This window comes from Doryrhamphus excisus, chromosome 14, assembly GCF_030265055.1.
Source record: "Doryrhamphus excisus isolate RoL2022-K1 chromosome 14, RoL_Dexc_1.0, whole genome shotgun sequence".
NCBI classification, from domain to species: domain Eukaryota; kingdom Metazoa; phylum Chordata; class Actinopteri; order Syngnathiformes; family Syngnathidae; genus Doryrhamphus; species Doryrhamphus excisus.
The window spans coordinates 20,091,443-20,110,508 of NC_080479.1; the positions used below are offsets into that span (position 1 = coordinate 20,091,443).

At 48.2% G+C, this 19,066-nt stretch overlaps 1 protein-coding gene across 4 annotated transcripts in view; it reads left to right on the forward strand.

Moving 5' to 3' along the window:
• Positions 1-19,066, forward strand: part of slc39a4 (solute carrier family 39 member 4) — a 59,282-nt gene that overhangs the window by 25,179 nt on the left and 15,037 nt on the right. For all 4 annotated transcript variants that reach the window (XM_058048084.1, XM_058048087.1, XM_058048086.1 and 1 more), the window contains one exon: positions 2,811-2,998. In XM_058048084.1, the coding sequence (XP_057904067.1) occupies positions 2,882-2,998 (117 nt within the window). In that variant the 5' untranslated portion in view covers positions 2,811-2,881. The remainder of the gene's footprint in view (positions 1-2,810; positions 2,999-19,066) is intronic.

Here is a 19,066-nt window from a genome sequence, read left to right on the forward strand (position 1 = left end):
CAGAGGCAGACCTTCTTAATTGTCAAAGCGTAAAAAGAAGTTCATCAGTGAGGCCCAACCTTTTTTGCATGGAATGTCACAAAAAAGCCAAAGAAAAAGAAAACCCATCTGATTGTCGGACAATAGCATGTGCAACCTCAGACTTTCCCCAAAGTGCAGAAAGAGCAAACACCGCCCAGGAAGCCGAGTCCCCAACAAGGAAGCGTAGCCCCGACTGTTGACGTAGGCCAGGCCAGTCGTGATGGTCGTGAAGAAGAAGAAAAGGGCGTCCTTTGTCCGTGTGGCTATGATCATATACGTGTGCTATGAATATGTATGGCGCCCGTATAAGAGGTGACCCTGGACATGAATATGTATTGGCTGGTAATGAGGCCGACAGCGCATCAGATGGGTCCTTCTTTAACTGGTCACATGTGGCTCATTAGGACGGCCCCCACACCAGCACCTGATACCAGCACCAGGTTGATGACAACAAAGTGGCTATTTCATCACCCCCCCGCCCCGTCCCGTCCCCGCCCCGTTACCGTATAGGCCGTGCATGCCAGTACTAACCATAAGCCGCGTAGACCTTGGTAGGCTTGGTCGTTAGGACATTAGGATGTCCGTGATGTCCGTGATGTCCGGTCTGGGCCAACGTAGGCTCAGCTATCTTAGCAAATGGTGTCTCGTATGCACAGGACCAATTTACAAAAAAAGAGTTGTCCTCTGTAAATGGCCCCTGCCCCCCATGTTGGACACCCCTATTGTTTTTAATGCAGATTACCCTTCATGCCTCCACCCATTGTAGTGGAGGGATGGTATGGTCTACCAAGCAAAATAAGTTCAAATGTTATTACTCAGCTTTCTTTTGGGGCGTTTGGTTTATGGTGTGTTCATGTGGCACGCGGACATTGGAGACTTCATAGGTAACGTGCTCTACTGCGTCTACGGGATGTATGGAGGCCGTGTCCGTGCCTCCATAGGGAGAGCATAAGTCATCCTTTTGATTTGCACCCCTCTTTATTATTCACCTTATGCATCCCATGCACCCCATATACCTTATGCACCTGATACACCCTATGCACCCCATACACCTTATGCACCTGATACACCCTATGCACCCCATACACCTTATACACCCCATGCACCCCATACACCTTATACACCCCATGCACCCCATATACCTTATACACCTGATACACCCTATGCACCCCATATACCTAATACACCCTATCACCCCATGCACCCCATATACCTTATACACCCGATACACCCTATGCACCCCATACACCTTATACACCTGATACACCCCATACACCTGATACACCCTATGCACCCCATACACCTTATACACCCCATGCACCCCATACACCTTATACACCCCATACACCTTATGCACCCCATATACCTTATGCACCCCATACACCTTATACACCCCATACACCTTATGCACCCCATATACCTTATGCACCCCATACACCTTATACACCCCATACACCTTATACACCCCATGCACCCCATACACCCCATGCACCCCATACACCTTATACACCCCATACACCCCATACACCTTATACACCCCATACACCTTATACACCCCATACACCTTATACACCCCATGCACCCCATACACCTTATACACCCCATACACCCCATACACCCCATACACCTTATACACCTGATACACCCCATGCACCCCATACACCTTATACACCCCATACACCCCATACACCTTATACACCTGATACACCCCATGCACCCCATACACCTTATACACCCCATACTCCAATACACCCCATACACCCACTCGTGTTCATTGGGCTAAACACCCCGAAGTCAGTGTGAGTGTTGAGGCTTAATTAGAGCGTCAGCATGCTAGATAACAGCACCCCCACTACCACAGATGGGGGGGGGGGTACTTCCAATTTCCCCCTGGGGTGTCCTATTTTTTTCCCTACGTGGATGCCTAGCCACAGACTAGCATGGCTGCTAAACTAAACTAGCATCAGAATGTCAGCGTTGTGAATCAATGTACACATTTCAAGATGGTGGAAGAAAAACCAAAACGTCTAGAAATGGCGTGGCCCCTCTGATCTCCTTAATGAGCAAAAGTGATGTTGGCGCACGTGGCCCCGCCCCATTCGGCCTCCATTTGTCAACACATCCATGTCCCACCTAAAGCCGCTCCTTTAAATTGTCTCGCATTTTGTTCGCTGGAGACCAGAGATTCGGGGGGGTTAATTGGGTCGAGGGACACGGCACACACACACACACACACACACACGCACACACACACGCACACACACACACACAGCAGCCGCAAATCCTCTTAGCTCCTATAATGAAGGAAGTGGAGGGGGCTACGCTGCCATAGGTGCAGGAAGACGGGAACAAATGGAGGGAAGATGATGGAAAAAAGGGGGAAGCAGATGCGGGTCAGGATAAAAGGATCAACACCAAGGGATCATTTTTGAAGTTGGGGTTGACACTTAAGGAAAGAATTCACCGTCACCATGGAAACCAGCAGCCTCTCCTGAGTTGGGATGTTGTTGTTGTTTGTTCCTTCTCTTAATAAAACACCTAAGTCTAGCTAGGCGTACTAAGCATAGGCTAAGACCAGGTCAGGAATGGTCCTGGTCTGTGTGGCTTTTTCACTATGGCCTTCAACCTCTGCTGAGCTGTTCTTGTGTATTTCCAGTAAGAGATGTTTGGAATGGGATATAATCCCGGTAATGCTAACTCATTAAAAGGCAAAATGGAGGAGAAGGAGCAAACCGACGGATCTCAGCAGGAGTTCGACTATCCTGAAGTCATTTTTCTTTTCTCCACAGAGAGTTGGAAGACCAGCAAGTTATGGAAGGAGATGGACAGAAGGCCATGGGATGCTTTTGGACAGTGACTCATGCAGCCGCAGTGTGACGACGTCGCCTCGCCTCTCCTCGCCTCTCCTCGCCTCTCCTCGCCTCTCCTCGCCTCTCCTCGCCTCTCCTCGCCTGTCCTCGCCGTCCTGCAGCGTACAGTATGTTCCGTCTTTGTCAATGTCACTGGACTCCTATTGGCTCCTAATCTCTAATTGCTCCATCATGGGGGGATTATTGCGCTCCCAAGTCTTGGTGGGCTCATGCGGGCCAGTTGATGGGAGGTATCAGGGTTCCATGGCGTTATCCCAAGACAATGACATCACATCTTTTTCTATCGTTAGGCTGTTTTGCTGAGTCATGGATTCCTTTCCCTCCTAAAGGTAGCAGTCCTATTCAACATAATGAAAGTGCTAAAACACTAGGGGGCCCAGGACAGGGGCCCAGGACAGGGCTAGTGGCAGTGAGCTGTTCGAATCGTGTCGAGGCGGATCATAGCACTGCCTGAAATGAGGGCGGAATGGGGGAGGGGGGGTGTTCAGACATGCTTTAATGGTTTTAGGGATGAGAACTTCTTTTTCCCTCATCCAAAGCTCTATGGAAGTCTCTCTAAGTCTGCTTGGGCTAATGGAGCAGACGGTTAAACCAATCAAAAGTCAATTGTCCTTGGGAAGTCACGCCCCAAAGTCACGCTGACCTTTTGACTCACAAAGCCGACTTGGATTGTTGGGCTCCATTTCAGGCTGCTGGGTCAGATCATCTGGAAACTTCCAGGTTTGGTCTTGTCTTAGAGGGCAGAGTGGATGGATGGATGGATTGTTGGATGGATGGATGGATGGATGGATGGATGGATGGATGGATGGATGGATGGATCAATGGATTAAGTGATGGATGGATGGATCAATGGATGGATGGATGATCTATGGATGGATGGATGGATCAATGGATGGATCGATGGATGGATGGATCAATGGATGGATGGATGGATCAATGGATTGATGGATGGACCAATGGATGGATGGATCAATGGATGGATGGACTGATGGATGGATTGATGGACTGATGTATGGATGGATGGACTGATGGACGGATCAATGGATTGATTGATGGATGGATGAAGGGACCAGTGGTTCAATGGATGGATGGACTGATGGATGGATCAATGGATGGATGGACTGATGGATGGATCAATGGACTGATGTATGCATGTATCAATGGATGGATGGATGGACTGATCAATAGATTGATTGATGGATGGATGAAGGGACCAGTGGTTCAATGGATGGATGGACCGATTGATGGATGGGGAGGGATCAGTGGATGGATGGATGGACTGATGGATGGATGGATCAATGGATGAAGGGATCAGTGGTTCAATGGATGGATGGACCAATGGAGGGATCAGTGGATGGATGGATGGATGGATGGATCTTATGTTAGCACTTTCCTGGCTCTTTTGCCACAACCCGCTTCTGTATGAAAAGCACCAACATGGAATGGATCTGTGAATATGAATATGAAGTTTTTAAATTCGAATGTTCCAGGCCTGGTGGTCCGCACGGTGGACGAGTGGTAGAAAATGTATGGATGGCCTGGTGGTGCCATCTGACAGAAGAAATGTAAGATATAAATAGCAACAACACAAAACGCCCATTTGTGTTTCATTCACTGCTAATATTGGACAAAATCAAGTGCTGACTTGATTTGCTGTGAGGAGGCTCTGGAAAAGTAGTTGATGGGAGGGCGTTCCACAAGAAGGCTGAATCCTGACTACATCAGGCAGGCTTCCATGGTTCCAAGTTCCTCCTCTGTTCAAGTGGAAGAATGCCTATTGTACACTGGAGTAGCGTGATGCTATCACCGCCATGCCTGCTTTTTTTCAGTAGATCTGTACGGCTATACAAGCTGTACACTGACTACTCTCCATCGTATGCCAAGCTTTGGTTTCTACAGTATTGTCCCTGATACCATACCCAGTCCCGACTTACCCACTTCCACCACGGGAACGACGAATGTTGTCGTGTGTGTAGTAGTGTGACTTAGCATCAAGAAATGAACAGAACTGATGTCAAGTCTGTTTGGAGCTCTGTAAAAATAAAACTGCAGCGCTGATGCTTGATTATCAGCACCCAGCCAGACGTCTGTCACCCCCCCCAACCCCACTCCCGCCCCCCCCTACAACAATGGACCCAACACAACCCCGTGCACTGCACGTGTGTGTATGTGTTAATCATGCCGCTCTTATCAGCGACCGTCAGACCTGCACAGGCTCCGATGTGCTCCCCGCTGATAGCTGCAGACACTGAGGTCGGACGGCCCCCCCATTCCTACCCATCCCCCCCTGGGAGGGAGGGAGGGGGGGGGTCTTAAATATAGAAGTAATAGACCCGCGGACGGAAAATAAAGGCTTATTAGTAGGCTGCAATCAAGACGGTCACTGGACTATAGCAAACAGCTGATGATCCACTGGCCTCTCAGGGAGGAGACAAAAAGCAGAACCCTTAACCCAACCCTAACCCTGACCCTTAACCCAACCCTAACCCCAATCCTAACCCCAACCCCAACCTTAACCAAGTGGATATTCCTACAATATGAGCACCCTAGAATGTTTAAAAAGACAGTTCCATGTGTCCAAGCCAGGCCCAAAGACCCTAATCTTGGTCCTATGATGAGGTTTTCTTGGGCCTAAATGGTAATCCAGACCTGGGGGTGTAAGGGGGCGTGGCCAACAGGATGAAATCAATCATTAAGGTCTATTCAGTTCTTCAGGAGGATGTCAATGGAAAGCTCTTAACCTGCTGACACACACGGGAGCTTTAATGAACAGCCAAGGGACTCCATTTTTCTTTCCGTTTCATCAGATTTGTGATTGGACCCCACACCTCTGGACCGGGGGTCAAAAGGTCAGAGCGGTCAGCCTCAGCAGCTCCCATGAAGAAGATCACGGCAGCAAGACGCCAGGACACCAGGATAGCACGGCTCCTAGTCCTAGCCGGACAAACATCCACGTGCTTGGCTGTGTGGGAACGCCAGTGTGCACATGACAGCTCCTTAAAGGACCCCCCCAGCCCCCCCGCCCCCAAATTGCTCCACGACCCTCAACACGACCCCCCCAACACCCCCTCAGGCCCTGTTCTCAGCCACAAGGTCAACCCCGGAGCTGGAGAATGGAAGGTAGACGATGTTGGTGCTTATTCCTGCCCCCCCCCCCCCCCCCCCCCCATGGGGGGCACCCCTTTCCTTCAGCCCTCTACTGTACATTCACCCGATGAATGGATGAAGTGTCTGAAGTGTCTGATGGGTGTGTTTCAAGGTCAACCACCGGGGGCACCCTTCCTGTGCTGTAGACCATTTGCCCCCCAGGGGGCACGCACACGACCAATAATTGGTTATCAATTATTTGTGGTCGCATTCATGCATGAATATAAACTTGAAATGCCCCCCCCCCCCAATCGGACACCTCAACGTGCAAGGTAGCCGGGTCATAACTGGCATGTGATCCCTCCCCGCCATGCTTAATGGTATGTCCTGTTTTTCATAGTAGACTAAAATAAAGTAAAGTAAAAGTACAAGGCGATCAATTCATCACAGCCAACCCCCCCCCACAATAGGAATAAGGACCCCACAAAGACAGCCCCCCTTTTTCTCTCCAAGCGTGACAGTAATTGGAAGGAGGGAAGGAAGGGAAGAAGGGAAGGAAAGGAAGAAAGGAAGGAAGGACACCTGGTATGAAATAAGGTTGTGCTGTTAAAGAAAGTTAGCATATTGGGAACAGGAAAACAAGGAAGGAAGGAGGGAGAGAGGGGGGGAAGGAGGACAGGAAGGAAGGACAGGGAGGGAGGGAATGAGGGAAGGAAGAAAGGAAAGAATGAAGGGAGGGAGGGAGGGAATGAGGGAGGGAGGACAGGGAGGGAGGGAGGGAAGGAAGGAAGGAAGGAAGGAAGGAAGGAAGGAAGGAAGGAAGGAAGGAAGGAAGGAAGGAAGGAAGGAAGGAAGGAAGGAAGGAAGGAAGGAAGGAAGGAAGGAAGGAAGGAAGGAAGGAAGGAAGGAAGGAAGGAACGAAGGAAGGAAGGAAGGAAGGAAGGAAGGAAGGAAGGAAGGAAGGAAGGAAGGAGTCACACCTGGTATGAAATAAGGTTGTGCTATTTTGAAAGAAAGTTAGCGGAAGGAAGGAAGGAAGGAAGGAAGGAAGGAAGGAAGGAGTGTTGTGAAATAAAGTCATGGTATCGGGAACAGGAAAAGGATCGCAGGCTAAGGTGTTGCTGGAGGAGGAAGGAAGGAGTGAAGGAGGGAAGGAAGGAAGGAAGGGGTGTTGTGAAATAAAGTCATGGTATCGGGAACAGGAAAAGGATCGCAGGCTAAGGTGTTGCTGGAGGAGGAAGGAAGCAGTGAAGGAAGGAAGGAAGGAAGGAAGTGGTGTTGTGAAATAAAGTCATGGTATCGGGAAGAGGAAAAGGATGGCAGGCTAAGGTGTTGCAGGAGGAGGAAGGCAAAGGAAGGAAGGAAGGAAGGAGTGAAGGAGGGAAGGAAGGAAGGAAGGGTTGTTGTGAATAAAGTCATGGTATTGGGAACAGGAAAAGGATGGCAGGCTAAGGTGTTGCTGGAGGAGGAAGGCAAAGATTTGGGCCAAGCGAGGATGAGCGTCTTCTCCTATCTCCTGTTTGTGTGGCCCCCTCCCTGGCTGCGTCTTTGCCCCCATCCTGGTCTTGGTTCTCTATCTCTTCCCTCCATCACTGTCTTATTGGGCCCAAAGCACGTCCTCCCTCTGTGTTTCTAATCCTAAACGACCAGAGTCCCAAAAAGAGGCGCACAGCCTCCTCCCTACAATAAGAGAAAGTGCCTTTAATGGTCCTGTGGACGTGTTTATTGACTCAACGCCTTGAAGAAAGTGGGCGCCCGGTGGCGTGATTGGCTGCATTGTGAGGAGACGAGGACGGAGGAAGAGGGGGGGGGGAGGCGGCCATGATGATGGAAACACGCGGGACGAGTGCCAAAGAGGACCGCAATCAGGTCCAATCAAGTTGTTATTGATTTGGGTGCTTGGTTTGGCTGCCTCCACGCCGGCACCTGGCTCTTGGCGCAGCGGGACCTGGCAGATCGGTGGCGGCAAAGACGCTTAGACGGCGTGTGTCCCGCTGTCCTACGTCCCCACGGCAGCCTTATTGTCCTTTTTACCACTGGACTGTTCCTAATGTTGTGGCCAGTACGTGTATTTGCTTTGTTCCTAGTCAGGAATGAAAAATATATGTTCATGTTTGTGTTTCCCCAAGTCCAATTACCATCCACCATCCACCAAGACAAGGATCAAGAACTAAAAACCCATGGCAAATTTACACGGGACAAGTTTTCTCCAATCCTTCAATGGAACAAAGGTTGTGCAGGGGCGTCGAGCGGCAGACGGCTATGTGGGAATGTTGCAGACGGCGTCCCTCGTGCCTGAAGGTCCTGGTCACTTCTTCCATCCTTCCTTTAGATCTTGTGTATGTGTATGTGTGTATGCTAGCGCTAGTGTACGCTAATGTACGCTAGCCTGTTTTTCCAAACATTTTGACCACAGCCTACAGGGGGGCACCCCAACTCTTTTACCCCCACGAGGTGTCCTCACTTTTTGGAAGAAAATGAAAGTGACGAGTGCCCCCCTATTTTTCTAAGTGGACTGGTTATGAAGGCATATAATATATGAATATTGGCCAGACGCATGTGTGTGTGTGTGTGTGTGTGTGTGTGTGTGTGTGTGTCTGCAGCCGTATGTTAATCAATGGCGTTAATGTAGCAATGAATTAGTAGTTTAGATGTCACGGGACGCTTAACACAGCTGATCCTTAGCAGACTGACACACACATGCACACACACGCCCCCCCCCCACCCCCGGACCCCTGGGGAGCACAGGCGGACATTGTATAGTAGGCTAATTATCTCAAATTGCTAAAGTAGTGGAGAGGGTGTGTGTGTGTGTGTGTGTGGTTGTGTGTGTGTGTGCGAGTGCATGATCTCACAGCTGCTCCTGGTGTCAAGTCTTTGATAGATGAGAGATGGAGAGAGTGTTCATTTACTGCTCGGAGACACCCACACACACCCACACACACACACACACACACACAGACACACACCTGACTGCTCATTTATGGCTCTAACAGATTGGTCTTTTGTTGCCAAGTCACCGCTTCATGCCGCGAGTCCCGCCCAAGTTCAGGCAACAACGCTCGGGGGAGAAAGGTGCCCCGTCTGCAGCCCTAAATCTCTTAAATGCTGCAAGGCGACCCGCTAAGAAATTGGCCTTGTAATTAGGAAATTAGTGGAGTCGTAAAGAGACGATAGCATGGTGTGTGTGTGTGCGTGTGTGTGTGTGTGTGTGTGTGTGTGTGTGTGTGTGTGTGTGCATGTGTGTGTGCTCTTCCACCAAGAGCTCCCCATTAGTATAGAATGTTTGTAGATGGATGTTGGATGCGTTGGATGCATTAACAGTAGCTGGGATGTATAGCTAAATGTTGGATGAATGGATCCACATAGACACCATGGATAGATGGACAATGGAATGGGTCCATATGTAGATGGATGGATGGATGGATGGGAAGGATATGAATGGATGTATATTTGCATGACTGAATGTAAAGACAGCATTATGTATGCATAATGAATGTTGCATATGGATAGATGTATAGGTGCGGGATTGGATAGATGCAAGGATGTAGATGACTATATGGCCCAGGGAAACCATCGTTGGATGGACTATGGGAATAACATGATACATGATAGAGGGATGGTAAATAGAGGGATGGATGGATGGATTGATAGAATGGACTGATGGGCTAAGGTGTCAATGATACATGGATGGTAAATAGATGGATGGATGGACGGATGACTGGATGATGGATGGATGGGTGACTGGACAAATGGCTGGATGGATTGATGAAATGGAGTTATGGGCTAAGGTGTCAATGATACATGGATGGACGGACGGACAAATGGACGGATAGATGGATGGCTGGCTGGATCGACAGATGGATGGATGACTGGACGGATGAATTGATATAATGGACTTATGGGCTAAGGTGTCAATGATGGACGGATGGACGGATGGACGGATGGACGGATAGATTGATATAATGGACTTATGGGCTAAGGTGTCAATGATGGATGGATGGATGGATGGACGGATGGATGGATGGATTGATATAATGGACTTATGGGCTAAGGTGTCAATGATGGATGGATGGATGGATGGATGGACGGATGGATTGATATAATGGACTTATGGGCTAAGGTGTCAATGATACATGGATGGTAGAGGGATGGATGGATGGTTGGGTGACTGGACAAATGGACGGATGGATGGCTGGATGGATGGACAGATGGATAGATGGATGACTGGACAACTGGACAAATGGAGGGATGATTGATAGAATGGACTGATGGGCTAAGGTGTCAATGATGGATGGATGGATGGATGGATGGATGGATGGATAGACGGATGGATGGACGGATAGACGGATGGATGGATGGACGGATGGATGGATGGATTGATATAATGGACTGATGGGCCAAGGTGTCAAAGATGGCCACATGAACGGCAAGACAGGAATCGTGCACACACGGTTGCCAGATAGCTGCGTGACTAGATGGCGGGAAGACTGCATATAGAAGCATGGAAGTCGGGAGACAATAGCCGCCCATTCCTCCATGCCCCCATCTCTTTCATATTGATGATGTGACGGGGCCCCAGACTGGTCTACAGCAGCTCATCTGCCTCAAATGACCCCCCATCTACACACACACCTGCACCAGCTGTGTGTGTGTGTAAAGGGATGGGGCAGGTGGGGAGTGTATTGCCTGTGGGAGGGGGGGCGGTGCAGGGACGCCCATGACCCCGGCTTCTAGGGAGCATCCCACGACAGGAAGAGTACCACCAGAGCGGGTGGGCTGTGAAATGAGCTGTAATGCAGAGGGATATTAAACTGCCACATGTGTTCTGTTTACTATTCTCTAATTAACCCCCGAGCTGTCTCTCTCTCTCTCTCTCTCTCTCCCTCACACACACACACACACACACACACACACATATGGACTGCACTACACACTTCACAACATCATCATCATCACAGTCGTTACATATGTCCACATGTCAGCAGATAAACAACAAAGTGTGTATTGTCCAAATAAAAGACTTTTTATGGGGCAACAGACAACCCAGACCTCCTCCAGTTGGCTGGCTACGTAACAATAATAGAATACAACGTCGGTTTTGGTCATGGCGTGTCTGTCTCGGCCATGGCGTGTCTGTCTCTGCCATGGCGTGTCTGTCTCGGCCATGGCGTGTCTGTCTCGGCCATGTGCGTGTCTGTCTCGGCCATGGCGTGTCAGTCTCGGCCATGGCGTGTCAGTCTCGGCCATGTGCGTGTCTGTCTCGGCCATGGCGTGTCTGTCTCGGCCATGGCGTGTCTGTCTCGGCCATGGCGTGTCTGTCTCGGCCATGACGTGTCTGTCTCGGCCATGACGTGTCTGTCTCGGCCATGGCGTGTCTGTCTCGGCCATGGCGTGTCTGTCTCGGCCATGCCGTGTCTGTCTCGGCCATGGCGTGTCTGTCTCGGCCATGGCGTGTCAGTCTCGGCCATGGCGTGTCTGTCTCGGCCATGGCGTGTCTGTCTCGGCCATGGCGTGTCTGTCTCGGCCATGGCGTGTCTGTCTCGGCCATGTGTGTGCCGGCCTGGGTCATGGCACGTCGGTCTCGGCCATGGCACGTGTGTGTCGGCCATGTGTGTGTCGGTCTCGGCCATGGCACGTCCGTGTTGGCCATGTGCATGTCTGTGTTGGCCGTGTGTGTGTCGGGCTTGGCCATGGCATGTGGGTCTCGTCCATGGCACATTTGTGTCGGCCATGTGCGTGTCGGTCTCAGCCATGACATGTCCGTGTCGGCCATGTCCATGTCGGCCATGTCCATGTCAGCCATGTGCGTGTTGGCCATGTCTGTGTCCACCATGTGTGTGTCTGTCTCGGCCATGGCGTGGCCGTGTCGGCCATGTGTGTGTCGGTCTCGTCCATGGCACATCTGTGTCGGCCATGTGCGTGTCGGTCTCAGCCATGACATGTCCGTGTCGGCCATGCCCATGTCAGCCATGTGCGTGTTGGCCATGTCCATGTCAGCCATGTGCGTGTTGGCCATGTCTGTGTCGGCCATGTGCGTGTTGGCCATGGCATGTGTTCTGGACTCTTGGCTCAGTAGCCCATCTCCATGCAGTGTGAGGTAATGTCATCTAACGTCATGTCTCATAACATAACTACGTATAATCCTACATATAGCTTGGCTTTTTTTACGAATAACAGGCTGTATAGTCAACCAAGGAACGGCCATCATTTCCTCATTATGTTTTAAAAAAAGTGACATAGTGAGGGATGACGTTTAGGAACCCCAAATAGATTACATAGATCAGATAGATCTCTAACTTTAAAGCGCCCTGAGTACTTTCACTCCATAAACCAAGCAGGTCCTTGTACTCGTCCTGCCACCCACACGTGGACACGTGGACTTGCCCACTTTCTCTCTTTCACTCCTTCATGCTACACTAAAAAGTACTGGCGTGTCACTACTCTCTTGTCCTGCTGACACACACACACACACACACACATGACGGACGCATAACACGGACTGATGAGAGGGAGGAGAGTCATTTGTGTTGAGTGTGTAGCAGCAAGGCCACAAACAAAGGCCACGCACACACACACACACACACACACACACACTCACACACTCAGCATGCTCTTTGTCTTGTTTCCAGCGTCTTAACGCTCACATGTAATTAGCCTCACTCTCTCTGGCCGCTGCAGATACTGATAGGACACCGGGGGGGCGGGGGGGGCTGTGTGTATGGAAACGGGATGAGGGGGTCCGAGTGTCTCACGGGACAGGTTATGACAAATAAGATTAATGTGTCCCCTATTTCCAGACTGGTGCACCGGCCTCTCACACACACACACACACACACACACACACACACACAATGACATCATAATATGGACGCCTCCCTCATTGGCTTTGTCTCAGGAGGGGCTCCATATGGGGGATAGTGTGTGTGTGTGTGTGTGTGTGTGTTTCTTTTGTTGTTGCATGAGCGGCTATCACTCATCGCCTTGCGGACATAAACGGAACCCAAATCAAACACAAACATCCGTTATTGCTATGGCCAGTTGGACCTGCCGCCATTTTGATTGACAGCTGAAAACTCTTTTTGTTCTGTATTTGACCTTAAATGTGAAATAATAAGTTTGCTTCTTTCAAGTAATCAATGGCTGTGATGTGTGTCGGGGGGGGCTGCTGAGCCCCTTTTTCACCTTTGACCCCCTCAGATGTGCCTTTTAAACATCATCATCTCGCCCAAGGCCCTCCTCACTGCTTCCTATGACGCCTGAAAACATGACAACACATTGTGTCATTATAAGGGATGCTCTGGTTCCGATACAGAGTATCCATAAGTTACACTTAGCACTTAGCTTCACCAGTAGCACTCATAAACAACAAGAATGGTCAACGCAAAGAATAGCAGGAGTGTAGCGGTGATATAGGGGTGCTATTTTGTGTCTACGAGGCTCTAATTTGATCATAAACAGGTTTTCTATGCTCTCCTGCATTAATCCATGGGTTACACTTAGCACTTAGCTTCACCAGTAGCACTCATAAACAACAAGAATGGTCAACGCAAAGAATAGCAGGAGTGTAGCGGTGATATAGGGGTGCTATTTTGTGTCTACGGGGCTCTAATTTGATCATAAACAGGTTTTCTATGCTCTCCTGCATTAATATTCAATCCCATTCTTTGCGGTGACGGTGATATAGGGGTGCTATTTTGTGTCTACGGGGCTCTAATTTGATCATAAACAGGTTTTCTATGCTCTCCTGCGTTAATATTCAATCCCATTCTTTGCGGTGACGGTGATATAGGGGTGCTATTTTGTGTCTACGGGGCTCTAATTTGATCATAAACAGGTTTTCTATGCTCTCCTGCGTTAATATTCAATCCCATTCTTTGCGGTGACGGTGATATAGGGGTGCTATTTTGTGTCTACGGGGCTCTAATTTGATCATAAACAGGTTTTCTATGCTCTCCTGCATTAATATTCAATCCCATTCTTTGCGGTGACGGTGATATAGGGGTGCTATTTTGTGTCTACGGGGCTCTAATTTGATCATAAACAGGTTTTCTATGCTCTCCTGCATTAATATTCAATCCCATTCTTTGCGGTGACGGTGATATAGGGGTGCTATTTTGTGTCTACGGGGCTCTAATTTGATCATAAACAGGTTTTCTATGCTCTCCTGCGTTAATATTCAATCCCATTCTTTGCGGTGACGGTGATATAGGGGTGCTATTTTGTGTCTACGGGGCTCTAATTTGATCATAAACAGGTTTTCTATGCTCTCCTGCATTAATATTCAATCCCATTCTTTGCGGTGACGGTGATATAGGGGTGCTATTTTGTGTCTACGGGGCTCTAATTTGATCATAAACAGGTTTTCTATGCTCTCCTGCATTAATATTCAATCCCATTCTTTGCGGTGACTGTGATATAGGGGTGCTATTTTGTGTCTACGGGGCTCTAATTTGATCATAAACAGGTTTTCTATGCTCTCCTGCGTTAATATTCAATCCCATTCTTTGCGGTGACGGTGATATAGGGGTGCTATTTTGTGTCTACGGGGCTCTAATTTGATCATAAACAGGTTTTCTATGCTCTCCTGCGTTAATATTCAATCCCATTCTTTGCGGTGACGGTGATATAGGGGTGCTATTTTGTGTCTACGGGGCTCTAATTTGATCATAAACAGGTTTTCTATGCTCTCCTGCATTAATATTCAATCCCATTCTTTGCGGTGACGGTGATATAGGGGTGCTATTTTGTGTCTACGGGGCTCTAATTTGATCATAAACAGGTTTTCTATGCTCTCCTGCATTAATATTCAATCCCATTCTTTGCGGTGACGGTGATATAGGGGTGCTATTTTGTGTCTACGGGGCTCTAATTTGATCATAAACAGGTTTTCTATGCTCTCCTGCATTAATATTCAATCCCATTCTTTGCGGTGACGGTGATATAGGGGTGCTATTTTGTGTCTACGGGGCTCTAATTTGATCATAAACAGGTTTTCTATGCTCTCCTGCATTAATATTCAATCCCATTCTTTGCGGTGACGGTGATATAGGGGTGCTATTTTGTGTCTACGGGGCTCTAATTTGATCATAAACAGGTTTTCTATGCTCTCCTGCATTAATATTCAATCCCATTCTTTGCGGTGACGGTGATATAGGGGTGCTATTTTGTGTCTACGGGGCTCTAATTTGATCATAAACAGGTTTTCTATGCTCTCCTGCATTAATATTCAATCCCATTCTTTGCGGTGACGGTGATATAGGGGTGCTATTTTGTGTCTACGGGGCTCTAATTTGATCATAAACAGGTTTTCTATGCTCTCCTGCGTTAATATTCAATCCCATTCTTTGCGGTGACGGTGATATAGGGGTGCTATTTTGTGTCTACGGGGCTCTAATTTGATCATAAACAGGTTTTCTATGCTCTCCTGCATTAATCCATGGGTTACACTTAGCACTTAGCTTCACCAGTAGCACTCATAAACAACAAGAATGGTCAACGCAAAGAATAACAGGAGTGTAGCGGTGATATAGGGGTGCTATTTTGTGTCTACGGGGCTCTAATTTGATCATAAACAGGTTTTCTATGCTCTCCTGCGTTAATATTCAATCCCATTCTTTGCGGTGACGGTGATATAGGGGTGCTATTTTGTGTCTACGGGGCTCTAATTTGATCATAAACAGGTTTTCTATGCTCTCCTGCATTAATATTCAATCCCATTCTTTGCGGTGACGGTGATATAGGGGTGCTATTTTGTGTCTACGGGGCTCTAATTTGATCATAAACAGGTTTTCTATGCTCTCCTGCATCAATATTCAATCCCATTCTTTGCGGTGACGGTGATATAGGGGTGCTATTTTGTGTCTACGGGGCTCTAATTTGATCATAAACAGGTTTTCTATGCTCTCCTGCGTTAATATTCAATCCCATTCGTTGCGGTGATTGACTTGTCACGGTGGGGTCTGTGAGTCCCGTGATAAACGAGGGATGTTATATTAGCATTTAGCTTTTAGCAGCAAATGAGCATTAGTCTCCTGCTGCTGTTAACATGATAGCATCGTCGCAGGATCGCATGGAAGACGTGAGCGGGAGTAACACGGTGTTAGAGGCGTCAGCCCTTTTCAAGCACGCTTCACCTTTTGCTAATCCGCACCCCCCCCCCCCCCCCCCCCCAACGCCGCTGACAGGAGAGTCTGAGGTGGGGGAAAAAACCAAAAGCAGGCTAGGAGTCGCTAGTGTCGTCTGCCTCGCTGCACCAAGTTGAAAAGTTCATGTTTGTGTGCATCGGTGCCAATCTGCTGCAGCGGGCGTGCGTCAGCCCCCAGAGGTATCGTCTTGTACTCCCACTGAGCTACGCTCCTCCGACGCGCTCCGTGTGTGTGTGTGTGTGTGTGTGTGTGTGTGTGTGTCACATCTACCAGGACACACACACACACACACACACACACGCCTGAGGGCCACCGAGGAAACGGAAGCGGAAGTTAATGGATAGTTTTAACATCCCCACACACGACTGTGTTTAGCAGCATTAATAATACACTATTGTTCCTGGTGGTGTTGCCCCCCCCCCCCCCCCACAGCTAATTGGATGTTCATGTTAAAGGCCAAAAAATGTAACTTTATCAAACAGAGAATGATTTCTGAGGTGAGAGAAATCATCAAGGAGAGACGTTCCTTCTCTCCATCTCAGACTGAAACTAATTGGTCCAGGATTAGAAAATATTAGAAAAAAAAACACACACACTGTATCTTCACAAAGCCTTCCACTGTCTGGTTGCCATGGCGATAGCGCTGTGCAACAGTGCACAAGAAGAATACACGGGTTGCTTTATTTGATGACACTTTGTCCGCCTGTTGACATCGGCCTGCTCTACTATGGAGGATAGAACATCAACAAAAACAGCATCAGCCTGCTCTACTATGGAGGATAGAACATCAACAAAAACAGCATCAGCCTGCTCCACTATGGAGGATAGAACATCAACAAAAACGGCATCAGCCTGCTCCACTATGAAGGATAGAACATCAACAAAAACAGCATCAGCCTGCTCCACTATGAAGGATAGAACATCAACAAAAACAGCATCAGCCTGCTCTACCTGTGGAGGATAGAACATCAACAAAAACAGCATCAGCCTGCTCTACTATGGAGGATAGAACATCAACAAAAACAGCATCAGCCTGCTCTACTATGGAGGATAGAACATCAACAAAAACAGCATCAGCCTGCTCTACTATGGAGGATAGAACATCAACAAAAACAGCATCAGCCCGCTCTACTATGGAGGATAGAACATCAACAAAAACAGCATCAGCCTGCTCTACTATGGAGGATAGAACGTCAACAAAAACGGCATCAGCCTGCTCTACTAATGGAGGATAGAACATCAACAAAAACGGCATCAGCCTGCTCTACTATGGAGGATAGAACATCAACAAAAACAGCATCAGCCTGCTCTACTAATGGAGGATAGAACATCAACAAAAACAGCATCAGCCTGCTCCACTATGGAGGATAGAACATCAACAAAAACAGCATCAGCCTGCTCTACCATGGAGGATAGAACATCAACAAAAACAGCATCAGCCTGCTCTACTTATGGAGGATAGAACATCAACAAAAACAGCATCAGTCTGCTCTACTATGGAGGATAGAACATCAACAAAAACAGCATCAGCCTGCTCTACTATGGAGGATAGAACATCAACAAAAACAGCATCAGCCTGCTCTACTATGGAGGATAGAACATCAACAAAAACAGCATCAGCCTGCTCCACTATGGAGGATAGAACATCAACAAAAACAGCATCAGCCTGCTCCACTATGGAGGATAGAACATCAACAAAAACAGCATCAGCCTGCTCTACCGTGGAGGATAGAACATCAACAAAAACAGCATCAGCCTGCTCCACTATGGAGGATAGAACATCAACAAAAACAGCATCAGCCCGCTCTACTATGGAGGCTAGAACATCAACAAAAACAGCATCAGCCTGCTCCACTATGGATGATAGAACATCAACAAAAACAGCATCAGCCTGCTCTACTATGGAGGATAGAACATCAACATAAACAGCATCAGCCTGCTCTACTATGGAGGATAGAACATCAACAAAAACAGCATCAGCCTGCTCTACTGTGGAGGATAGAACATCAACAAAAACAGCATCAGCCTGCTCTACCTGTGGAGGATAGAACATCAACAAAAACAGCATCAGACTGCTCTACTATGGAGGATAGAACATCAACAAAAACAGCATCAGCCCGCTCTACTATGGAAGATAGAACATCAACAAAAACAGCATCAGCCTGCTCTACTAATGGAGGATAGAACATCAACAAAAACAGCATCAGCCTGCTCCACTATGGAGGATAGAACATCAACAAAAACAGCATCAGCCTGCTCTACTATGGAGGATAGAACATCAACAAAAACAGCATCAGCCTGCTCTACTATGGAGGATAGAACGTCAACAAAATCATCAGCCTGCTCTACTATGGAGGATAGAACGTCAACAAAATCATCAGCCTGCTCTACTATGGAGGATAGAACGTCAACAAAATCATCAGCCTGCTCTACTATGGAGGATAGAACATCAACAAAAACAGCATCAGCCTGCTCTACTATGGAGGATAGAACATCAACAAAAACAGCATCAGCCTGCTCTACTATGGAGGATAGAACATCAACAAAAACAGCATCAGCCTGCTCTACTATGGAGGATAGAACATCAACAAAAACAGCATCAGCCTGCTCTACTATGGAGGATAGAACGTCAACAAAATCATCAGCCTGCTCTACTATGGAGGATAGAACGTCAACAAAATCATCAGCCTGCTCTACTATGGAGGATAGAACATCAACAAAAACAGCATCAGCCTGCTCTACCATGGAGGATAGAACATCAACAAAAACAGCATCAGCCTGCTCTACTATGGAGGATAGAACATCAACAAAAACAGCATCAGCCCGCTCTACTATGGAGGACAGAACATCAACAAAAACAGCATCAGCCTGCTCTACTATGGAGGATAGAACATCAACAAAAACAGCATCAGCCTGCTCTACCATGGAGGATAGAACATC